Source organism: Astatotilapia calliptera, chromosome 1 (genome assembly GCF_900246225.1).
Source record: "Astatotilapia calliptera chromosome 1, fAstCal1.2, whole genome shotgun sequence".
In the NCBI taxonomy this organism is placed as follows: domain Eukaryota; kingdom Metazoa; phylum Chordata; class Actinopteri; order Cichliformes; family Cichlidae; genus Astatotilapia; species Astatotilapia calliptera.
In genome coordinates, this window is record NC_039302.1 from 1,377,716 (window position 1) to 1,395,970 (window position 18,255).

An 18,255-nucleotide genomic window follows, 5' to 3' on the forward strand; every position below is an offset into this window, starting at 1 on the left:
AACTATTCCTCGCCTTATAGAACATCACATCAGTTACAATGATGATGTAATTTATAGTTTACAAATGACAAAATGTTTACACAAAATCATGACAGTGTTTACATGATATCACCCACTACTAACATTACTTTATTTACTGTATCTTTTGAAAAAATACAGCAATTTTAACAACACAATACTTAGGAATATTTAACAGGAGCAGGTTTCATTTTTCCCTGGTTTTATTATCACACTGTTCACCAAACCCAGCAAACCTTCACTGTCTTATCCAGGAGGGTCACCTCTTCACCCTCACATGGAAGAAGTAATCTGATTGGCATGGTGGTATGTTTGAAGCAGGTCCCTTGTGTAGCGCTGGAACCCAGTCACAATGTTTCATCCATTTCATCGGCTGGTTTGCTGCAATAATGCCAAATAATTAGCAACTCTATAAATAGAAGGTAGTTCTGCAAAATCAGTCAGTAGGATGTTTGTTCTAATTTGCTATGAGCTCAGAGCGCATTGAAAATAAAACTAATAGGCTATAAAGATATGAACATATTTAGAACTTACCGGAATGAAAATGTCCGGAGCACCAACAGATATTTGGAGATGGAAGAGAGCTGCACGTCAGCTCGTCTCACAGCTGCTATCCAGGCTAGACGCCTTCGTTTGGTAACATCGATACACGAGCTGCGTCATGTTGCTTCCGGGTTGGGAAAGAATTAAAAGATAAACCCTTTTCAAGCTTATTCTCTTGCCGGTCGTATGATCGAGCATTGCAGCCGACCACACAGCAAGAACGAACCATGGCTGTTGTGTGTGCCTTCGCTCCCCCTTCACTTGCGCTAGACCCCCAAAATGGCGGATCGGGCCAAAATCCTTTCCACGCCCACCCCCGTGACATCACGCTCCAAAGCCCTATAAAACAGGTCCGCGGCTCCAAACCGTAGTAAAGGGACCTCTGGCTGATACGTCGGGTTCGTGTCGGGCTCGTAGCTGAAAACTAGCTTTACTTTGTTGTCTGGGTCAACTTTGCTAGTGGGAGACAGAGAGAGGCGTTGAAAGGCTGCTGCAACAGAGCTTATTGTTTCGGAGGAAAACACGAACACGGTGTACAGTCGAGTCTTAACAGCTTACTTACAACTGGGCTCGTCAGGCTGCAGTGGTTATTATTATATTTACATGCTTCCAGCTCCCGTTTCTGCTCGGTGACAGCTCGTACTTTTCCTTTTTCTCCCTCCTCGCTCACAGACACATCACAGGTATGGCCGTCCATTCTCCCTGCAGCACGGACTACACTGCCCATCAGGCTGCATGCTTTAGGGCGATGCCTGTAACACTCTCTTATTGCCTTCATATTTAATAATTTGTTTAAATATTTCTTCACGTCATTATGATTAGATCCTCTTATTGCGTGTTTGTTTGGGTTTCCAATGGCGTGGAATTACCAAAAATAGAGAGAGCATAGCCTAACATATCAAACAGGAAAATACCGCCGTGTAATCCATTTATTTCAACAAAGTAACTGCATTCTGAATACTCAGTTACTCATGTCTTGTATTTTAAATACGTAACACTGGTACATGTATTCCGTTACTCCCTAACACTGTTGGTGAATCACCATTTCATCATGGTGAAAATAACATTTTTGGCAAGTAGTGAAACTAACGACTGTGTCTTGTGTCTTATGTTCAGGAAACCGTGGGGCCAGCACGTGAGGAGAGTCAAGTGGTGTTTTGTAAATATTGGTGTGGGATTTGAGGAAGTTGGAATTCACTGTGAGTCACAAGGATCACGTTTTTGGAACTGTTTTTCACTGTGCATCGATTCACTGTAAATAAATCCCATCTGCCTGAACAGTACCACTGTCACCATCGTGGTGAAGCGAGAGCTGAGCATAAAAGTGAAGCTTCTGATTTACCGGTCGATCGATATCCCTACCCTCACCTATGGTCACGAGCTTTGGGTAGTGACCCAAAGAACACGATCCCGGCTACAAGCAGCAGAAATGACCAGAAATGCTTCTCTGCTTAGGCTGCTGCCTCTGCGACCTGGCCCTGGATAAGTGGAAGAAAATGGATGGATGGATGGAATGGATAGGTTATTGGACTTCATGGCAGGTCCATGTTTTGGCCGACTGCTTCTCCTCTGCTTGAGATGAGAGAGGGGAACACTCATTCACCAGTCTCACCATCGGTCTGCTCTTTGCTACTGCAACCCTGCACTGCCATACCTGCTACCAGCTCACCAGCCTCCACACGTGCCAGCTCTTCTCCATTGCTGCAGCCTACATCCCACGCCGCTCAGCTCTTGACTTTTGATATCCCCAGTGAACCCTTAGTTCCCTGTATTCCCAGCGAACCCAGAGCCTTCAGTGACTTCAGTGCCAACAAACCCACAACCTGTAAGGCCTCTTGTACTTGCAAGATCCCAAGCTCTTGGTTCCTCACTGTCTGAGGGTCCTTACTGCGAATAGGTCCCAGAGCCTGTGGGTCATAGTCCAGCTGAACCTGAGCCAGAGGGGTCCCTGTGTCACTGACCTCCAGTGGTTCTCCAGTGCCATCCCTGTCAGCATTAGTAGGTCCCTGCTGACACCGAGTGCCTGCTCAGCCACAGGAGGATCAACAACATTCAGTAAAGCGATGGGAGCTTGTTTTCTCTGCCTCTGGCCTCCCGGGTCAGCACCCAGAGTTGCTCTGTCTCCACCGCTGGCCTCTCAGCTGGACTTGTGCTAAATTTGCTGTTAGTCTAAAAGCTAGCCCCCACAAGGCCCCAAATCTCCCAAATCCATTCTGGGTGCTAGTTCCACCAAAGAGGGGCCTTAAAGCTGAAGCCTCTGCCTCCCATTCTACTTTTAAATATCATAGAAACCACAAGTAAAGTTTAAGTCTGAGAGCAAAGTGCTCTTTTGGGGTGATATTGTACTATGAGGTTAAGATAAGATTAGCCCTGATCATGAAACACCTTGTATGGGAGGAGAAGGGTTTTAAATCGGATTCTGGATTAAACAGGGAGCCAATGAAGAGAAGCCAGAAGAGAAATATGCTCTTTATTTCTAGTCCCTGTCAGGACTCTTTCTGCAGCATCTTGTATCAGCTGAAGGCTTTTAGGACATCCTGAAAATAATGAATTACAGCAGTTCAGCCTGAAAGTAATAAATGCATGAACTAGTTTTTCAACATCATTTTAAGACAGGATATTTCTAATTTTAGAGATGTTGTATAAATGGAAATAAGAACTCCTACATATTTGTTTAATATGCATATTGAAGGACATGTCCTGGTCAAAAACAAAACCAAGGTTCCTCACAGCGTTGCTGGAGGCTGAGGTAATTCCATCCATTGTAAGCATCTGGTTAGACACCATGTTTCTAAACATTTTAGGGCTGAGCACAATAACCTCAGTTTGATCCAGATTTAGAAGCAGGACATTAGAGGTCATCCAGGTCTTTATGCCTTTGAGGTTCCCTCAGAGGCATAAACTAAATGGTGTGATTTCTGGCTTCATGGACAGATAAAGCTCGGCATCATCTGCATAACAGTGAAAATACATGCTGTGCCTTCTAATAATACTGCCTGAGGGAAACATTTATAATGCAAACAGAATTGGTCTTAGCGTGAAACTGTGTGGTTTCTAAAATTAAATTTAGTATGTAAAGTGCGCTCTGCATGTAAAAACATTTATGTGAACAAATTGGAGACTATTAGAAAGATATGATTTAATCTACTGCTGATCAATACCTTTAATACCTACAGCATGATCTAATCTCTGTAATAAAATATTATTGATCAATATCAAATGCACACTGAGGTCTAGCAGGACAAGCACAGAGATGAGTCCACTGTCAGAGGCCATAAGAAGATCATTTATAAGCTTCACTAAAGCTGTTTCTGTGCTGTGATGAGCTCTGAAACCTTCAAGCTTAAATTGGGTGCTCTCTGTGTTTAAGAAGCAATTTGAATGATGAAAGCTGAGAGGGACACACTCAGGCAAAGCGTTGTTGTTTTCTGGTTTTGCTGTATTGGCCTTCTGCTTTGAGACATCTGTGTCTCATCGTTCATGTTTGTTTAGCAAACAGTGTCTAAGCTTAGTGCCCATATAAGGAAGTTGAAAACATGCATGCGAGATGAAACTGACAGATCACAATCGTTTCACTTCCACTCTAAGTTCCTACCCTGAAATGTATCAGCAGAAACGGCTGCCATCGTACTGTGCTGCCTTTTCTTAGCACGCTAAACCTGTGTAAGTAATCATGTTTCTCTCAGTGCACTAATGATCCTACAGATGCAACGAGTGACCTACCATGTGACTCACTGCACTCCTCACGCCTCCTGTAGCTCTTTATCAGTATATAAAAACCCTGCAAAAGATTCTGGGATTACTCTTAAGAATTGTATGTGAAGAAGTGTGTGGTTCGCTGTGTGGTTCGGCTTTTAGAAATGTGAGGAAACCTAACCCTGTCATTTAACTTAATTACTGTATTAATATCATTTGGCAGTAAAGTGCTTAATATCTACACTTTTACATCTGCCTTCTAATAAAGCAGCCTTTATTTGGTTTGTTAGTTGGAACTCATTGGATTATTAAGCGAGTGGGCTGACTCTCATGTAGAAGCTAGAGAAGGTCATCCACTAATGGTGGTCTGAGCCGTGGCTGCTGCAGTCTGTATGCCAAAGTATCCCTGGGCAAGATATCAAACCCTCAGTTCAGTTTATTGCCCACTCTGACAAACCTAGTGTGCTGCTCAAGAGTGTGAAAGGTAAATATGATGGTTGTTGCTTTTCTACTCGAGTGCTGTGCATAACAACTACAGCACAGTTATAGTTAAACAGCATTGTGATTTCCTTTTATTAATTCATTTAGTTTTTGTATCGATATCGCCATGTCTGTGCATACATATGTGTGTGAAGGTATTGATTCGAAAAGTCAAGTAACAGTTGCTCAGCTGAATGTCTGAACGGAAGTATGGTACGTTGTTGCACCTCTCTGTGGTTGCTGCTAGAGAAGTTCTTGTGATACAATGCTTCCTGTTTGTGAAGCAGGAAGAAGAACGTGAACACTCGAAGACGAGCAAGGCTTTCGCTCAGGCAGACATTGTGCTGTGCAGCGACAACAGTCGAGATACAGGACGGAGGCAAGGTACTGTTACCTATTATTTATCCACATAAATGCAACTATAGAACAAGCTGACAATGCAATTGTTCCAAAAATGTTACAGCAAACTCAGCCTGGTACTGCGGCGATTAGCATTTAATCAGAAAGTAAAAGACTGTTCATTTCCTTTTCAATACAGGATTTGTCTTTCTCTGTATAGTTTGCCATACAGGATAAATACATCACAAAACACACACAACATCCACACACCCATAAGCACCAAACAAAAAGAAAAGGTGTGACTTTATCCAGGGCAGCAGCAGTGCTCCTAATAACAGGTTGGAGCTGTACTAAAATTGTCAGTGTTTGTCAGCTCCTTTCATTCTTCAAGAAAGAATATCAAATGAAAGGAAAAAGATGAATCCTTGGACCCTGGTGTCCTTTTCTGTTCACTGCTTAGCTGTCAAAAAGTGTAATAATAACAAAGCAAAAGAGGAATGATGATACGTGGGTATACAGCTTGGAAAAAATTAGTCTTAACAGCATCATACATACTTTCCTGATGACATCACACAATGTCAAAGATGTCAAGTAAGGTTGGTTGTAAACACTTATGTACTCTATCAGTTCTGCTTGACACAAATCATGAGAATTAGTGAGAATCATTAGAATCACCTAATAATCACACAGCGATCATCATATTAGACAAAGCATTTCAGTAGAGCTGGACAATATGGACAAAATATTACCACAACATTGTTTTTCTGCATTGCATAAATTCATATTAGTATTCTAAGCTAGCATCTCTCTGGTTTGATACAAACTGAAAGAACATGTTACGTTAACATTTTTAATAACTAATAAGATTTATTTTCAACAACTGACACAAACCAAATACACAATTCTCTTAAGTATTGTTATTTGTATACATGTTTTAAAAATACACTCAAATTAACTGGCAATCAAACAATGTGCAGCATTGTTAATCAGTGCTGCACTGTACTGAGTACTGATCTGCATTGTTTTATCAAGTCAAGTCAGACCAAGTGGCTTTACTGTCATTTCAACCATGTGCAGTGGTACAATACAGAGTGAATCGAGACAACGTTCCCCCACAACCATGGTGATAAAATGTGTAGGACCAGCATTGTTTTGTGTTTGTGCAAGAATAAAACAACGCAAATCCAGGAATGGCTGATTACTAGATGCAATTTCTTTTCTATCTCGTATATTTCTTCAAATAAAAATATGAGGTAGGCAGTAATTCAGTCTAACAAATACATTTTCTCAAAATGTAGATGTGTTTTGAAAAAAACTACAGTTTAACAGTGAAAATATGTCATAATATTAACAAAAATGTGTAATGATGTGTGCTTATTTTATCCCTGAGATAATGAAGAGAGAGATTCCTGGTCAGTCTGAGATGCCATATTTGTTTTCATTTACATGCTGAAATACAGAACAGAACTCTGCTGTCTTGGCTTATATAGTCTGTGTGTACCGTGTGTGTGTGGGTGAGGTGTGTGTTTCTGTGTGTGACTATATTTCACTGTGTGTGTGGATAGGTGGGTAAGAAAACCGCCTTGGTATTTTTGAAGGTGGTGAAAGTGGTTTGTCATGTTAGCGGACTTTATAAGGACCTGTCAGTGTAGATTTCCCTGCAAACTGGTTTTATCTGGTGGCTCTAGCTCAGTAGGTCGCTGGTTTGATCCCGGCTGCATGCCAAAGAACCTTGGCCAAGATACTAACCCCTGTTGCTCTCTGATACGTCTTCTGGAGTATGAGTGTAAATGTTACATAGAAAAAAGACTTTGTGAGAATGAGGTGAATAAAGTGGGATTTGTGATCCTACAAATGTGTCTGTCTGTATATGCTTTTTGATTGGGGGAGAGAGGTTTTCACCCACGTGAGACACATGGTGGGACTAAGGACAGAGTCTGTCTGATAGGGGCCACTGTATGGGGCCAGTTTTTTGGAAAAAAGACTATCTAAAGTATCTTTAAAGTGCCTTTAACAGATAACCACACTCTCTAACTTTGAGTATAATGTGAAATTAGGGAGCTTTTGTAATGTCTGTGAACGTTCTCAGAGCAATTGGTGGACAGTCCCAGATTTTAAGACCTATTGGGAGTGTCCAAGCCATGCTCTAAATAGTGTCCTTAAGAGGGATGGGTCCAGGACTATCTTAGGGACACTCTCAATAGGGCTGAAAATCTGGGACTGTCCACTAATTGCTTGGAACTGAAGAAGCTTCCGAGATGAGAGGTGAAATGTTTTTAGATGCTTCCAAAACATTTGACAGAGTTAATCAACTGAAGATGTTCGTTAAATTGCAAAGCAGAGGGGTCCCTGCATATCAAATGGATAAAGGATTTTACACTTTTGGTATTTACATCAAACTATGCAAGTTAATTTGGGTACAGAGGTATCTGAACCTTTTTCTGTATCTACAGAAGTCAGACAAGATGGATTATTGTATTTGTATGTTGGTGATCTTGATGATCTTTCTGTCAAGTTAAATGATTGTACGACTGATTGTATGGTGGGCAACCTTATTAATCATTTAATGTACGTTGATGATGTGGTCATTTTGTCCCACCACAGTGCTGATTACTTAAGAGTTTGTGCTAGTTATGGTGCCCAGTATGATATTGTGCTTAACCCTAAAAAAAAAAAAAAAAAAAAAAAAAAGAGTGTTATTGTGATTGCTACAACTAAGAAGCATAAGACCAACTCCCTAAGGCTTCCCTGTACCAGTGTGAGGCTGTTGCCTTGAAACTGTGTAAAACATCCTGCAAAAATGGTCCCAACAAGGGCCCAACAGACTTAATAAGGAAGTCTGTTAGGAAGCACTTTTGTGTCCTTCCCTCCTTATTATTTTACACAGGTGTACCAAATTTCATTCTTGTAGCTCATGCTGTGTTTCCTTAGGACTTTCTAAATGCATAAGGTGCCATTTTGAAACTCTTATGTATGAAACCAATAAAATATGTCATATATGGCATATCAATCCGGATTCTCATCATGTCTGTCAAGTCTGCTGGAGTTTGCAGAATCTGTCACTGAGTTACAGCAGACTCGTTTTAAGTGATCGTAATTTGGTGTGCTGCCATGACAATGTCCTTTCACAAAAACCTCAAAAGCTTTGCATTCCAGCCATTCCGTTCACTGAAGATCACGCTGATCTGATGAAATCCCTACAAGGAGTTTGTTAAAGTACGAGGTCCAGAAATGGCGAGATATGTAGCCAAAATTAGTCAGCAGACTCAACATGGCTGACTTCCTGTTGGGTTCTAAGAGATTCTATGAGATGGCTCTAAGAGACTGTTTTTTATATGAGGCTGTCAAATTTCAGATTTATAGATTAAACATAGTGCAGGGGCTGCTTTTTTGTTTTGTTTTTTAAATGTTGTAAATGTTTGTAATTTTGCAGTTTTGTCACTTTCCAACCAAAATTCACTGAACCAGCAGCAAAAGAAGACCAAGACTGCACTTCATGTTACTTTGCAGTTTTGCTTCCACCAGAATAAAATCCCATTTCCTGCACAGCTCTATCTCTCGGTGTACGTTGAGGCCAGTTTCCCATGCTTATTATGCACTGGTCTGCTGTTGTGTACAGTGTTGTCGGCTGCTGTTTTTGTTTTGTTTGTTTGTTTGTTTTTTCCCTAAAAACCACCTCTGACAAGAAAACCTAATTCCTGCTGTTCAATATGGGAAAAATATCTACTTTCACAAATTATAGCAAATTGCAAATCCTAAGCTATGTCTCCAATAAAACCTCTGTAACTTTCTGTTTTCACTTTCTACTATAGAAATTTCATGTTTCTTACAACAGTTAAAAAACAGAAAAAGAAGAAGTTCAAAGATTCGTGCTGACAGATTTCTTTATTTACCACAGCAGCTTTTTCTTTATTATGTAGAAAAGCAGTTAAATATGTAACTTCTTTAGATTGGTCAGGCCCACTTGAGAGCAAAGTGTGGTGTATGTAGCCCATAATGTAAAATTAGTTTGACACCCCTGAACTAGATATAACAATTCAAATGAAGTCTTATACAATTTGACATTACAGTGTCTACAGAAAAATGCCTTACAAAGAAGTTGACATACCCTAACTCTGATTCCAACCCAAGAGGTCTTTCTTAAGCTGGTGGATTTTAAGATGCATCCACCTTTAAGTTAAAACTATTCAGATTTTGAGTTTGTGACATGAAATGTTTCAAATGCACAATAAATTCTTTTGTTTTTGTCTGTGTCTTGTGTACAGGTAGTTCATCAGCTGTTCACTGCTCACAGCCAAAGAGAAAAACTCTAAAGAGACAGGCCTGTGTTGGTCACCCTATCCAAGAACAGCTTTGGGATCCCTGGGTTCACGAGAACACCTCCTCTGAAAAGCTGCGAGAATCACTACCCACACCTTACAGACAGTAGAGTTACTGTTAATGTACACGGCCTTTCTGCTACAATGAATGACGAAGAGAATGTCCTTGAGGTCGATGACACAGTCGCAATGACTCCTGAAAATAAATCTGAAACTCCTTCAGAACTTAAAAAGGCGCCTCCAGTGGCACCCAAACCTGCCTGGTTTCGCCAGAGTCTGAGGAAAATTAAGGATGAGCAGGACCAGAAGACGCAAGCAAAACCATCAGAGCAAACATCTGCTGCAAGCTTCAGTAGAAACTTTGCCATCAGATCTGCATCATCTGCAACCAACCAATCAATCAAGCAAAGGATTCACTCTTTTGAGACTTTTTCCAGTCCAGAAGCTCCAGAAAAGGGGAGCAACAGAAGACCATTGGCTCCTTCAACAACCCTCTCTCCAGTGGAGAAGGGATCCCGAGCCCCTTGCTCTTCCTATTCTGCCTCAAATGGAGATAATGTGAAGAACAAAACTGAATTTTCCAGAGAGATCCAGTCCAGGGATCCAGCACCTAGTAAGGAGGAAGACAACATACCTGCCTCTGTTGCGCCCTGTGCCATTGCCTCAGCCAGCAATGAAGCTTGTCAACAAACAACAGAAAAGTCCTCTGAAGATGAAACTCATTTTAATCAGTCTACCACTGATTCCATGTATTCTCAGACTATCAACACTGATGTGGAGTCAGGGATAAATGATTATCAGTCTGCTCCAGTGCATGACAGCAGTGAAGCCTTACCCACCAACCTGGAGTCTGAGCTTGTGGATTCTGAGTGTTCTGAAACATCTATGAGATCCAATCAAACTGAAGGTCAAAATAGCTCTGACTGGACAGAGGAGGAAGGAAAGCTGTCAAGGACTGCTCGGAATGCTGCTCCGGCCACAGAGAGTAACACCGTGAGCAACCCAGAGAGTGAAAGCCTGGGGAAAATAATTACCTTCAGTAATCAGGTAATCTCACACATATATTGTGTTTATTTTATATAGTCAAGGCTGAATATTCCCACGTTTGGGAATATTCAGCCTTAACATTTATCAGTACAATATTATTTTGTTCCTCTACCAGCTTCGCTTACATGTGAAAATGGACACAAATCAACAATCTTTTTGTGGTGTTTGTGAGTAGGAGTGAGTCTCTTTGTATTTTTGTTTGTTACGAAGTGTACTTGATAATGAGGGGTGGGAAGTTATTATAGCGCCCCCCAGGAGCCAGAGGCAGACAGAGAAAGATCCGGGCCATCCATAGCCCCAGGAGTACAGAAGACATAAGACCACACATACTGGCTGTGTGTCCATCCCAGCAGGAAAAGAAGGGAGGCCCCAGATGGGTTACCCACGGCCTAAGAGTGAGAGTCTCAACGAACCACAGGCGACAGGCAGCTGAACCCATCCGAGGCCCAACACCCTGGCACGAACCACCTGGCACTTTCTACAGGACTGGATATAAAACCATTCTGTAAAAGTCCAGAGCCTCTGCGCTTTATCTGAGGATGATGGGAAGTGACTCTACCATCACACAAAGCAAACATCAGTATAAGAGTGCTCCTAAAGTGCTGGGTTTGTTCATCTACAGTAGAGAAGGAGATTTCTCTCTGAGGGAGCCCCTGGTGAAGATTATGATCCTAGTTGATCCCTGGGATGAGCTCGTTTTCCTGATGTTTCTGAAGTGATTCCTCTCAGTGGGTCAATGGAACATCTGACACAGGGCAGGTGTGATTAAAGAAAGGGAGGAAGTTTCTTCAACCTCTGCACCCAACAAACCCAGCTTGGTTGTAATGGTCTCCTTCACTCGTTTTCCTGCAGGGTGAATGTATGTTGTGTATCTGTTGTGTGTGCTGCTACACCCCAGCCTAGAGAAAGCCAGAGAGCAACACAAGAAGACATTGCACCTGCTTCCTGGTCCCAGGGGAGGACCAAGGCTGCCACAGAGTTTCCAGTTTTACAACAACCAAATATTTTATTAGTCTGGTGGGCATCACCAAAACAACAAAGAAAAAGCTCTAGAAATAAAACAAAACTAACTTACCCATCACGAGGAATCCAAAAGAAAATCCAGGCCTCTTACCTGTCTCCCTAACCTAAACAGAAGAAGGGGTTTTGAAAGAAAAAGGCTTCCACATAAATCAGCAAAGGTCGATTTACAATCTACAGATTCAAAATATTTGTTGGACTTTCCGATGTAATTCTCTTTGTATGTTTACAGTTTCCCCACAAAAATAACATGATTTTAAATTTGTGTCTGATTTAGTGTGTTTTTGTTACAGGTGTCACAAGCATTGATGTGCTCTTTGACCGTCTGTGGAGGTAATCCTTCCTCCACAAACCTGCAGGACACCTCTTCACTGGACTCCATTAACCAGCAGGAGTCTGATCTAGCCTTGGACACGTCAGGCAGAGGATTCTCTTTCAGGTATCACTTCAGTTGAGACATGTGGACATGCAAAATGCACTGCTTTGTTGTTTAACTTTTGTTCTCAGGGAATTTGGCTTAAGTTAACAAATACTCCCAGTTTAATCAAAGAAGGAGTAGTTAATTTTTAAAAACATGTTAAATAGAGCACAGTTCTATACTTGTACCTATGCTTGCGCTCATGGGTACCTGACACTCGTCAGATCTAATGCCTTTCTGTCTCCATAAATACAGCCTGTTCACTTTGAAGGAGTGCATCACTGATCGAGGGGAGGGTGGAGTTCACAACGAGACTGCTTCTGTTTCTGCTTCTGCGCACTCTGTCATCACAGCTATCAATTCACAGGAAATACAGAAGATGATTCAGGAAGTTGAGGCTTTAGATGAAGAAACACTGAAGGTAAAAAAACAAACATGTCGTATATCACAGTTCCATTAATTCACAACATCTTTAGAGACAAGTTGTAAAAACTGTAAGAGATTAACATTTTCAGTTATACATCATGAAGTAACAAAATGAAACTTTAGTAATGGACACAAAAAAAGACTGAAATGAAGTATCTTCCTCCCAATTTTCTGTAATTAAATCCAACCCACCACGGCTTCCTGCTAAACAACAACCGAAAGGAGCAAAATCCTGTGGAGACCGGGGACATCTCCTGCACTGCAAACAACAGAGGGTCTAACCAGTGATCCCATTTGCATACATCCTCGTCAATGAACTTAGGAAAAATTAACTTTAAAGTTTTACTCAGAAATGGTGCGCTCGAGTGCTTGCTCCAAGGGGGTCATTTGATTGATGTTGGGGTTTTCTCTGTATTGGGTCTTTATCTTACAATATAAAGCATCTTGAGGCAACTGCTGTTGTGATTTGGCAGAATATAAATGAAATAGATATATAAGTGAATGCCTGCAAAATAAATTTCATGGCAAATGGTAGAAATCTGCCATGATGCCACAGATATGCCTTTCAACAAAAGCTCAAAAGCATCATAATTTAACATCACCCAAGTATTGGGCCAAATATTAGGCTGGTCTGATATGTGAAAATGTGTGACTGGGTGGCTGGTCTCAGACGATCTTGGAGGTGAACCTGCTGGATGTGGAGGTCCTGGGCTGGTGTGGTTACACGAGGTCTGCGGTTGTGAGGCCGGTTGGATGTGCTGCCATATTCTCTGAAACGCCTGTGGAGACGGCTTATGGTTGAGAAATGAACATTCAATGCACGGGCGACAGATCTGGTTGACATTCCTGCTGTCAGCATGCCAATTGCACGCTCCCTCATTGCTTGTGGCATCTGTGGCATTTTGCTGTGAGACAAAACTGCACATTCCAGGGTGGCCTTTTGTTGTGGGCAGTCTGAGGTACACCTGTGCACTACTCATGATGTCAGATCAGCATCCTGATGTGGCACACCTGTGAGGTGGGATGGATTATCTCAATATAGCAGATGTGCCCACTACCACACATTTGGACTGATTTGTGACCACTGTTTGGGAGGGATGGTTATATTGTGTATCTGGAATGAATTTTAGGTCTCTACGTCCATCCCATGGGGAATGGGAGCAGTAACAAAGGTGTTGCGTTTATATTTTTGTTGAGTGTATTTAAGACAGACCCCACAATAACACATGCAGAGAAAAACCCACCAATCATATGAGCCCCTATGATCAAGCACTGTGGAGACAGTGGGAAGGAAAAACTCCCTTTTAACAGGAAGAAACCTCCGGCAGAATCAGGCTCAGGGAGGGGCGGGGCCATCTGCTGTGATTGGTTGGGGTGAGAGAAGGAAGACAGGATAAAGACATGCTGTGGAAGAGAGACAGAGGTTAATAATAATTATGATTAAATGCAGAGTGGTGTGGGATGAGGGATACTGAAAAATGTTAACACATTATTCATGATTGATTTTGTTACGCTGTGCAGTTTGTCTTCTGGAGATTTTCTTTACCACACAGTATCATACATGCTCTAAATATTTTTGCAGTGTCGTAGTTTACTGGATTCTGCTATATTGTGTAGGATATTGTAGTTGGTGTTTGGAACAAAATGACAAGGATGGTTGTATTTCAAACCTGTTTTGAACCTTTTAAATTGGCCTCTGACAATGTATTATATTATACATATTTTAATATTAAATTATACCCTACAGTGAATCTTAACAACTTTCCTGAAACTAAATATTAAAAAAAAAAACCTCAAAATTCAAATAAGCAAGTGCAACATTTCATATGCATAAATATTACATAAATATTTATGTAATAAATATTACATATACACGTCCCTACACACTGCTCCCCGGGCGCCCAATGGCTGCCCACCGCTTCACTGAGTGAATGGGTTAAATGCAGAGAGGAATTTCCCCACGGGGATCAATAAAGTATACATTATTATTATTATTATTATTATTATTACATGTAAAAATATTACATTTGAAAAACATGATCCAGAAAATAGAAAAATGTGTGGATTACTGTTGAAAAAATGCCTTAAAAATGGCCGCTCAAGTAAACCTACATCTTTCCACAGCAACTAGTGGACATCCATGTTGTGATTCTTCATAAAGACGAGGGAGCTGGGCTTGGCTTTACCATTGCTGGAGGGTCTGACCTGGAGAACAAAGCTGTTACTGTAAGATACACACTACACATTTATATTACTGAATTCTAATCTATTTTTTCCAAAATGTTATTCTGTCTAATGTGAAATAAAAAGCATTGCAACTGTATTCACTGAAAAGTTGGCATTAGTTTAAAATGCAGTATAAAAATGTGCAATTGAACCCTGTGAATATCCACTGAAAATAATGTTTAAAAGAAAACATGAAACAGTGATTGACAGCAATCACAGCAAATCAGGTCATCGAATTGCAAGCCCACATCAACTGATTGCTCAGCTGATATTCTGCGACATATTCAGTTGGCTTCACCAACAGATATATCCGTCACATCTGTTGGTGATAATGAGCCATACCATCCATCCATTTTCCTCCGTTTATCTGGGCCTGGATCACGTGGGCAGCAGCCTAAGCAGAGAAGTCCAGACCTCCCTCTCCCCAGCCACCTCCTCTAGCTTGTCCAGGGGAACACCAAGGCATTCCCAGGCCAGCAAAAACATGTACTCTCTCCAGTGTCCTGGGTCTGTCCCTGGGCCTCCTCCCGGTGGGACATGCCGAACCACTGTACCCAGGAGGCGCCCAGCAGGTATCCTTGCCAGAAGACTGAACCACCTCCACTGCCTCCTTTCAGTGTGGAAAAGTAGCAGCTCTACTCCCATAGATGCCCCCCTGCCAATCTCCTGCTCCCCTCACCCCTCACTCGTGAACAAGACCCTCCTTCACTTGGGCAGCAACTCGTCACTGACCCAAAGTGGGCACTCCACTCTTATCCAATCCAAGGCCTCAGACTTGGAGGTGGTGACACTCTGCTCCGAGCCACTCCAGTGTAAACTGGAGGGAAGCACCTGATGAAGCCAACAGAACCACACCATCTGCAAAAAGCAGAGACGAGACTCTGAGGCCACCCAAGTGGAAGCCTTCCATCACGTGGCTATGCCTAGAAATTCTGCCTGTAAAAATTATAAACAGAATTGGCGACAAAGTGCAACCCTGGCAGAGTCCAACACCCACTAGGAACAAGTTTGAGTTATTACCAGCAGCTGCACAAGAACTGAAAATGCTCATTTAAATTTTGAGTCTAATAAAAAATGTAATGAGGTAGTGAAGCTGTCATTTCAGGCTCTACTTTCTCTGATCCTTAGTGAAGGTAATAAGTGGTGTTGGGACTTCTCCTTATCTTGTAATTCAGCATTAGAAGTTCTTTACTAATAGATTCATGTATTCATATTCAAGTAATCGAGTAAACAAAATCTGTTCATCTGTTTACCAGTACTCCGATACTTACTCCAATCTAGTCAGGATTTGTGTGGGTCAAATCTGGCTTTATTCATTTTTATACCAATCTAACAAAACAACAATAAAACAAATATGAAATCAACTTCTCCCAAACTGTGTTAAGGCTAGTTCTACCTGATCTCTGAATTTGCCGCTGTTTCCTACTTGTGTCTATGTGTCTCACTGATTATCTTGTGTTTAGGTCCACAAAGTGTTTCTCAGTGGCCTGGCAGCTCAAGAGGGCACAATTCAGAAAGGCGATGAGATATTGTCTATAAATGGACAAACACTGTGGGGTGTCACGCACACTGATGCCACCACTGCTCTGCGTCAGGCCCGGAATCTGAAGCTGGCTGTCGTTGTCATCTGCAAGAGAGTCGTGGAGGAGGGAAGAGAGGAAGGAAGCTGTAGGAGCGAAGAGCCAAATCCTGCTGGTCAGTCAGACAACTGGGAATACATTTATTATCCCCAATTTATTTTAGCAGAAATCACACAACCATCAAGCAAAATGCAATACTTCCAAAGAATTGGGGGTCTGTGCAAAATAAATAAAAACAGAATGCAAAGACTGCAAATATCATACACATATGTTTTATTCAAATATTCACAACAGAACACAGAAAACATCAAATGTTTAAACTGAGAAACATTGACAAAATGCAGACATAGCTCTGTAGGTTTGTCCAGGTCAGAATAGACATTTTTATTATAAATACTATGCAGGCTACATATACTCTGTGTCTTTGCTGTCGCAGTGGAGGAATGGGGCGCTCCAATGAGTGTGGAGCTGGAGAAATGTGCTGGTGGTGTTGGCTTTACTCTGGAGGGAGGAAAAGGCTCAATCCATGGAGACAGACCTTTAGTCATCAACAGGATCTTTACAGGTGCGCTCACGAAGCTGGCAGTATTCACAAAAACGTAATCACAAGTGTTTCTTTCGTAGTTTATTTTGGGGAAAAAACGAATTTGATTCCAAAAAAAAGAGCAGTAATCGTAATATTTGGACAGTTATTAAAAAAAATGTCTTTTGGATATTTCAGGGGGAGCGGCAGAGCAGAGTGGTCTGCAGAGTGGAGATGAAGTGTTGCAGGTCCAGGGAATAAGTCTGCAAGACATGACTCGATTTGAGGCATGGAACATGATCAAGGCTTTGCCTGAAGGACCCATCACAGTGGTCCTCAAGAGGAGGCTGGGGGGTGCAGAATGACCGGCACAGCTTATGGGCACTGATTGAAGTAAAAAACAAAAAAACAAAAACAAATACCCCAGGACAAACAAACAAAAACAACAAACAAAAAAACAGCAGCATACAGCAGCCTCAGCAGCAAACAAGGACACAGATGTTGGACTTTTTCTCTTTTTTGTTTTTTAAAAAATCTCATCAGGTTAATAATTCTTTTAGTTTTATACCAAAGACATTGCAATTTTTTTCATTTTTATGCAGTAATTTTGCATCTACTTACTTTGAATTTCAGAAGAAAAGAGTGAAATTTCACAAGCTGTTGCTTTTCAATCTTGTGGCGAGAAAAAGGAAACATCCCACATATGCAAACAAGACTCTAAAACTGTCAAATTGGTTAAAGAAACACACAAAACAATATTTCTCAGAATTAAAGGACAACTGCACATCTCGAGAAATAATACAAAACCCAGTTAATTGGCAAGGGTTTGAACACTGCAAGGTTCGTTTTGCTTTAACTTGCTTGCTTAATGATATTTGTACAGTAAAAGCTTGTAATGTGGCGACAAACAAAACCAATTTGGAATCTGGAGGCAGCTCAACAGCTGCAGGTACCTGTGCCTGCCTACTGCTGCAGTAGCTTGACACTGAATCTTATTAAGAGATTCAATTAATTACAGAAATTGATATACTAGATTGAATTTTATTTTTAAATTAATATTATTAAAAAGAGTTTCTGTGCTCACAGTCTAAGTCATGTGCCTGAAATAACAATATTAATGGTAATTAATGGTCATAGAGATGATTAAGATGATCACTAGTGTCTTTGCAAATTTGTGAAGACATTTTTTTGCTCCATGACACCTACAAAGTTATGTAGCCTGTGTTTGTTACATCTAGAATGACAAGTGTCACCATTGTCCAAGCATATATGCAGTACATGAAAACCTGAAATTAGACACTGGACTACATTTGAAGTATGTGATAACAAGCAGTTTTACTCCCTCTGCCACCAATCAGGTCATATGAACAACTTCCTGTATCTTCAATAAATGGCTTTAGTCACTGGGATTCAGGTGATGTCTGATTGTTTTCACTCCTACTTGCTACCACAGCTGCCTTTGAAATTGACAATCATTTGAGATTTTTGATGAAAGAGATTGAAAAAACTACAGAAAACCGCCACAAAAAAAGAAACACCGTTAACGATGCAACTGACCACAGCAGTCCTGTGCTGGGCTGTTATAGTGAAATTTGTCATGTTTTAGGTAAAGGTGTTTTT

General features: G+C 41.2%; 1 protein-coding gene across 2 annotated transcripts; it reads left to right on the plus strand.

The window, feature by feature from the left end:
* The first annotated feature begins 4,191 nt into the window (after positions 1-4,191).
* il16 (interleukin 16) lies at positions 4,192-18,048 on the plus strand. 2 transcript variants are annotated; one of them, XM_026186353.1, is made up of 9 exons: positions 4,192-4,224; positions 5,022-5,121; positions 9,342-10,442; positions 11,756-11,901; positions 12,136-12,301; positions 14,431-14,532; positions 15,996-16,227; positions 16,549-16,677; positions 16,834-18,048. In XM_026186353.1, exons 3-9 carry the CDS (start codon positions 9,540-9,542, stop codon positions 16,998-17,000), a joined length of 1,845 nt encoding a protein of 614 aa, XP_026042138.1. In that variant the 5' UTR covers positions 4,192-4,224; positions 5,022-5,121; positions 9,342-9,539; the 3' UTR covers positions 17,001-18,048. The 2 variants fall into 2 exon arrangements, with proteins under 2 accessions (XP_026042138.1, XP_026042231.1); XM_026186446.1 differs by having other exon boundaries at positions 4,208-4,224; positions 5,025-5,121.
* The last annotated feature ends 207 nt before the right edge of the window (positions 18,049-18,255 follow it).

Excerpts from the sequence above, each read along its gene's own strand:
- il16 (XM_026186353.1), top strand. The coding sequence starts at position 9,540 with ATGAATGACGAAGAGAATGTCCTTGAGGTCGATGACACAGTCGCAATG. Across the intron at positions 11,902-12,135 it reads GGCAGAGGATTCTCTTTCAG|CCTGTTCACTTTGAAGGAGT; the intron begins GTATCACTTCAG and ends CCATAAATACAG. Across the intron at positions 14,533-15,995 it reads TGGAGAACAAAGCTGTTACT|GTCCACAAAGTGTTTCTCAG; the intron begins GTAAGATACACA and ends TCTTGTGTTTAG.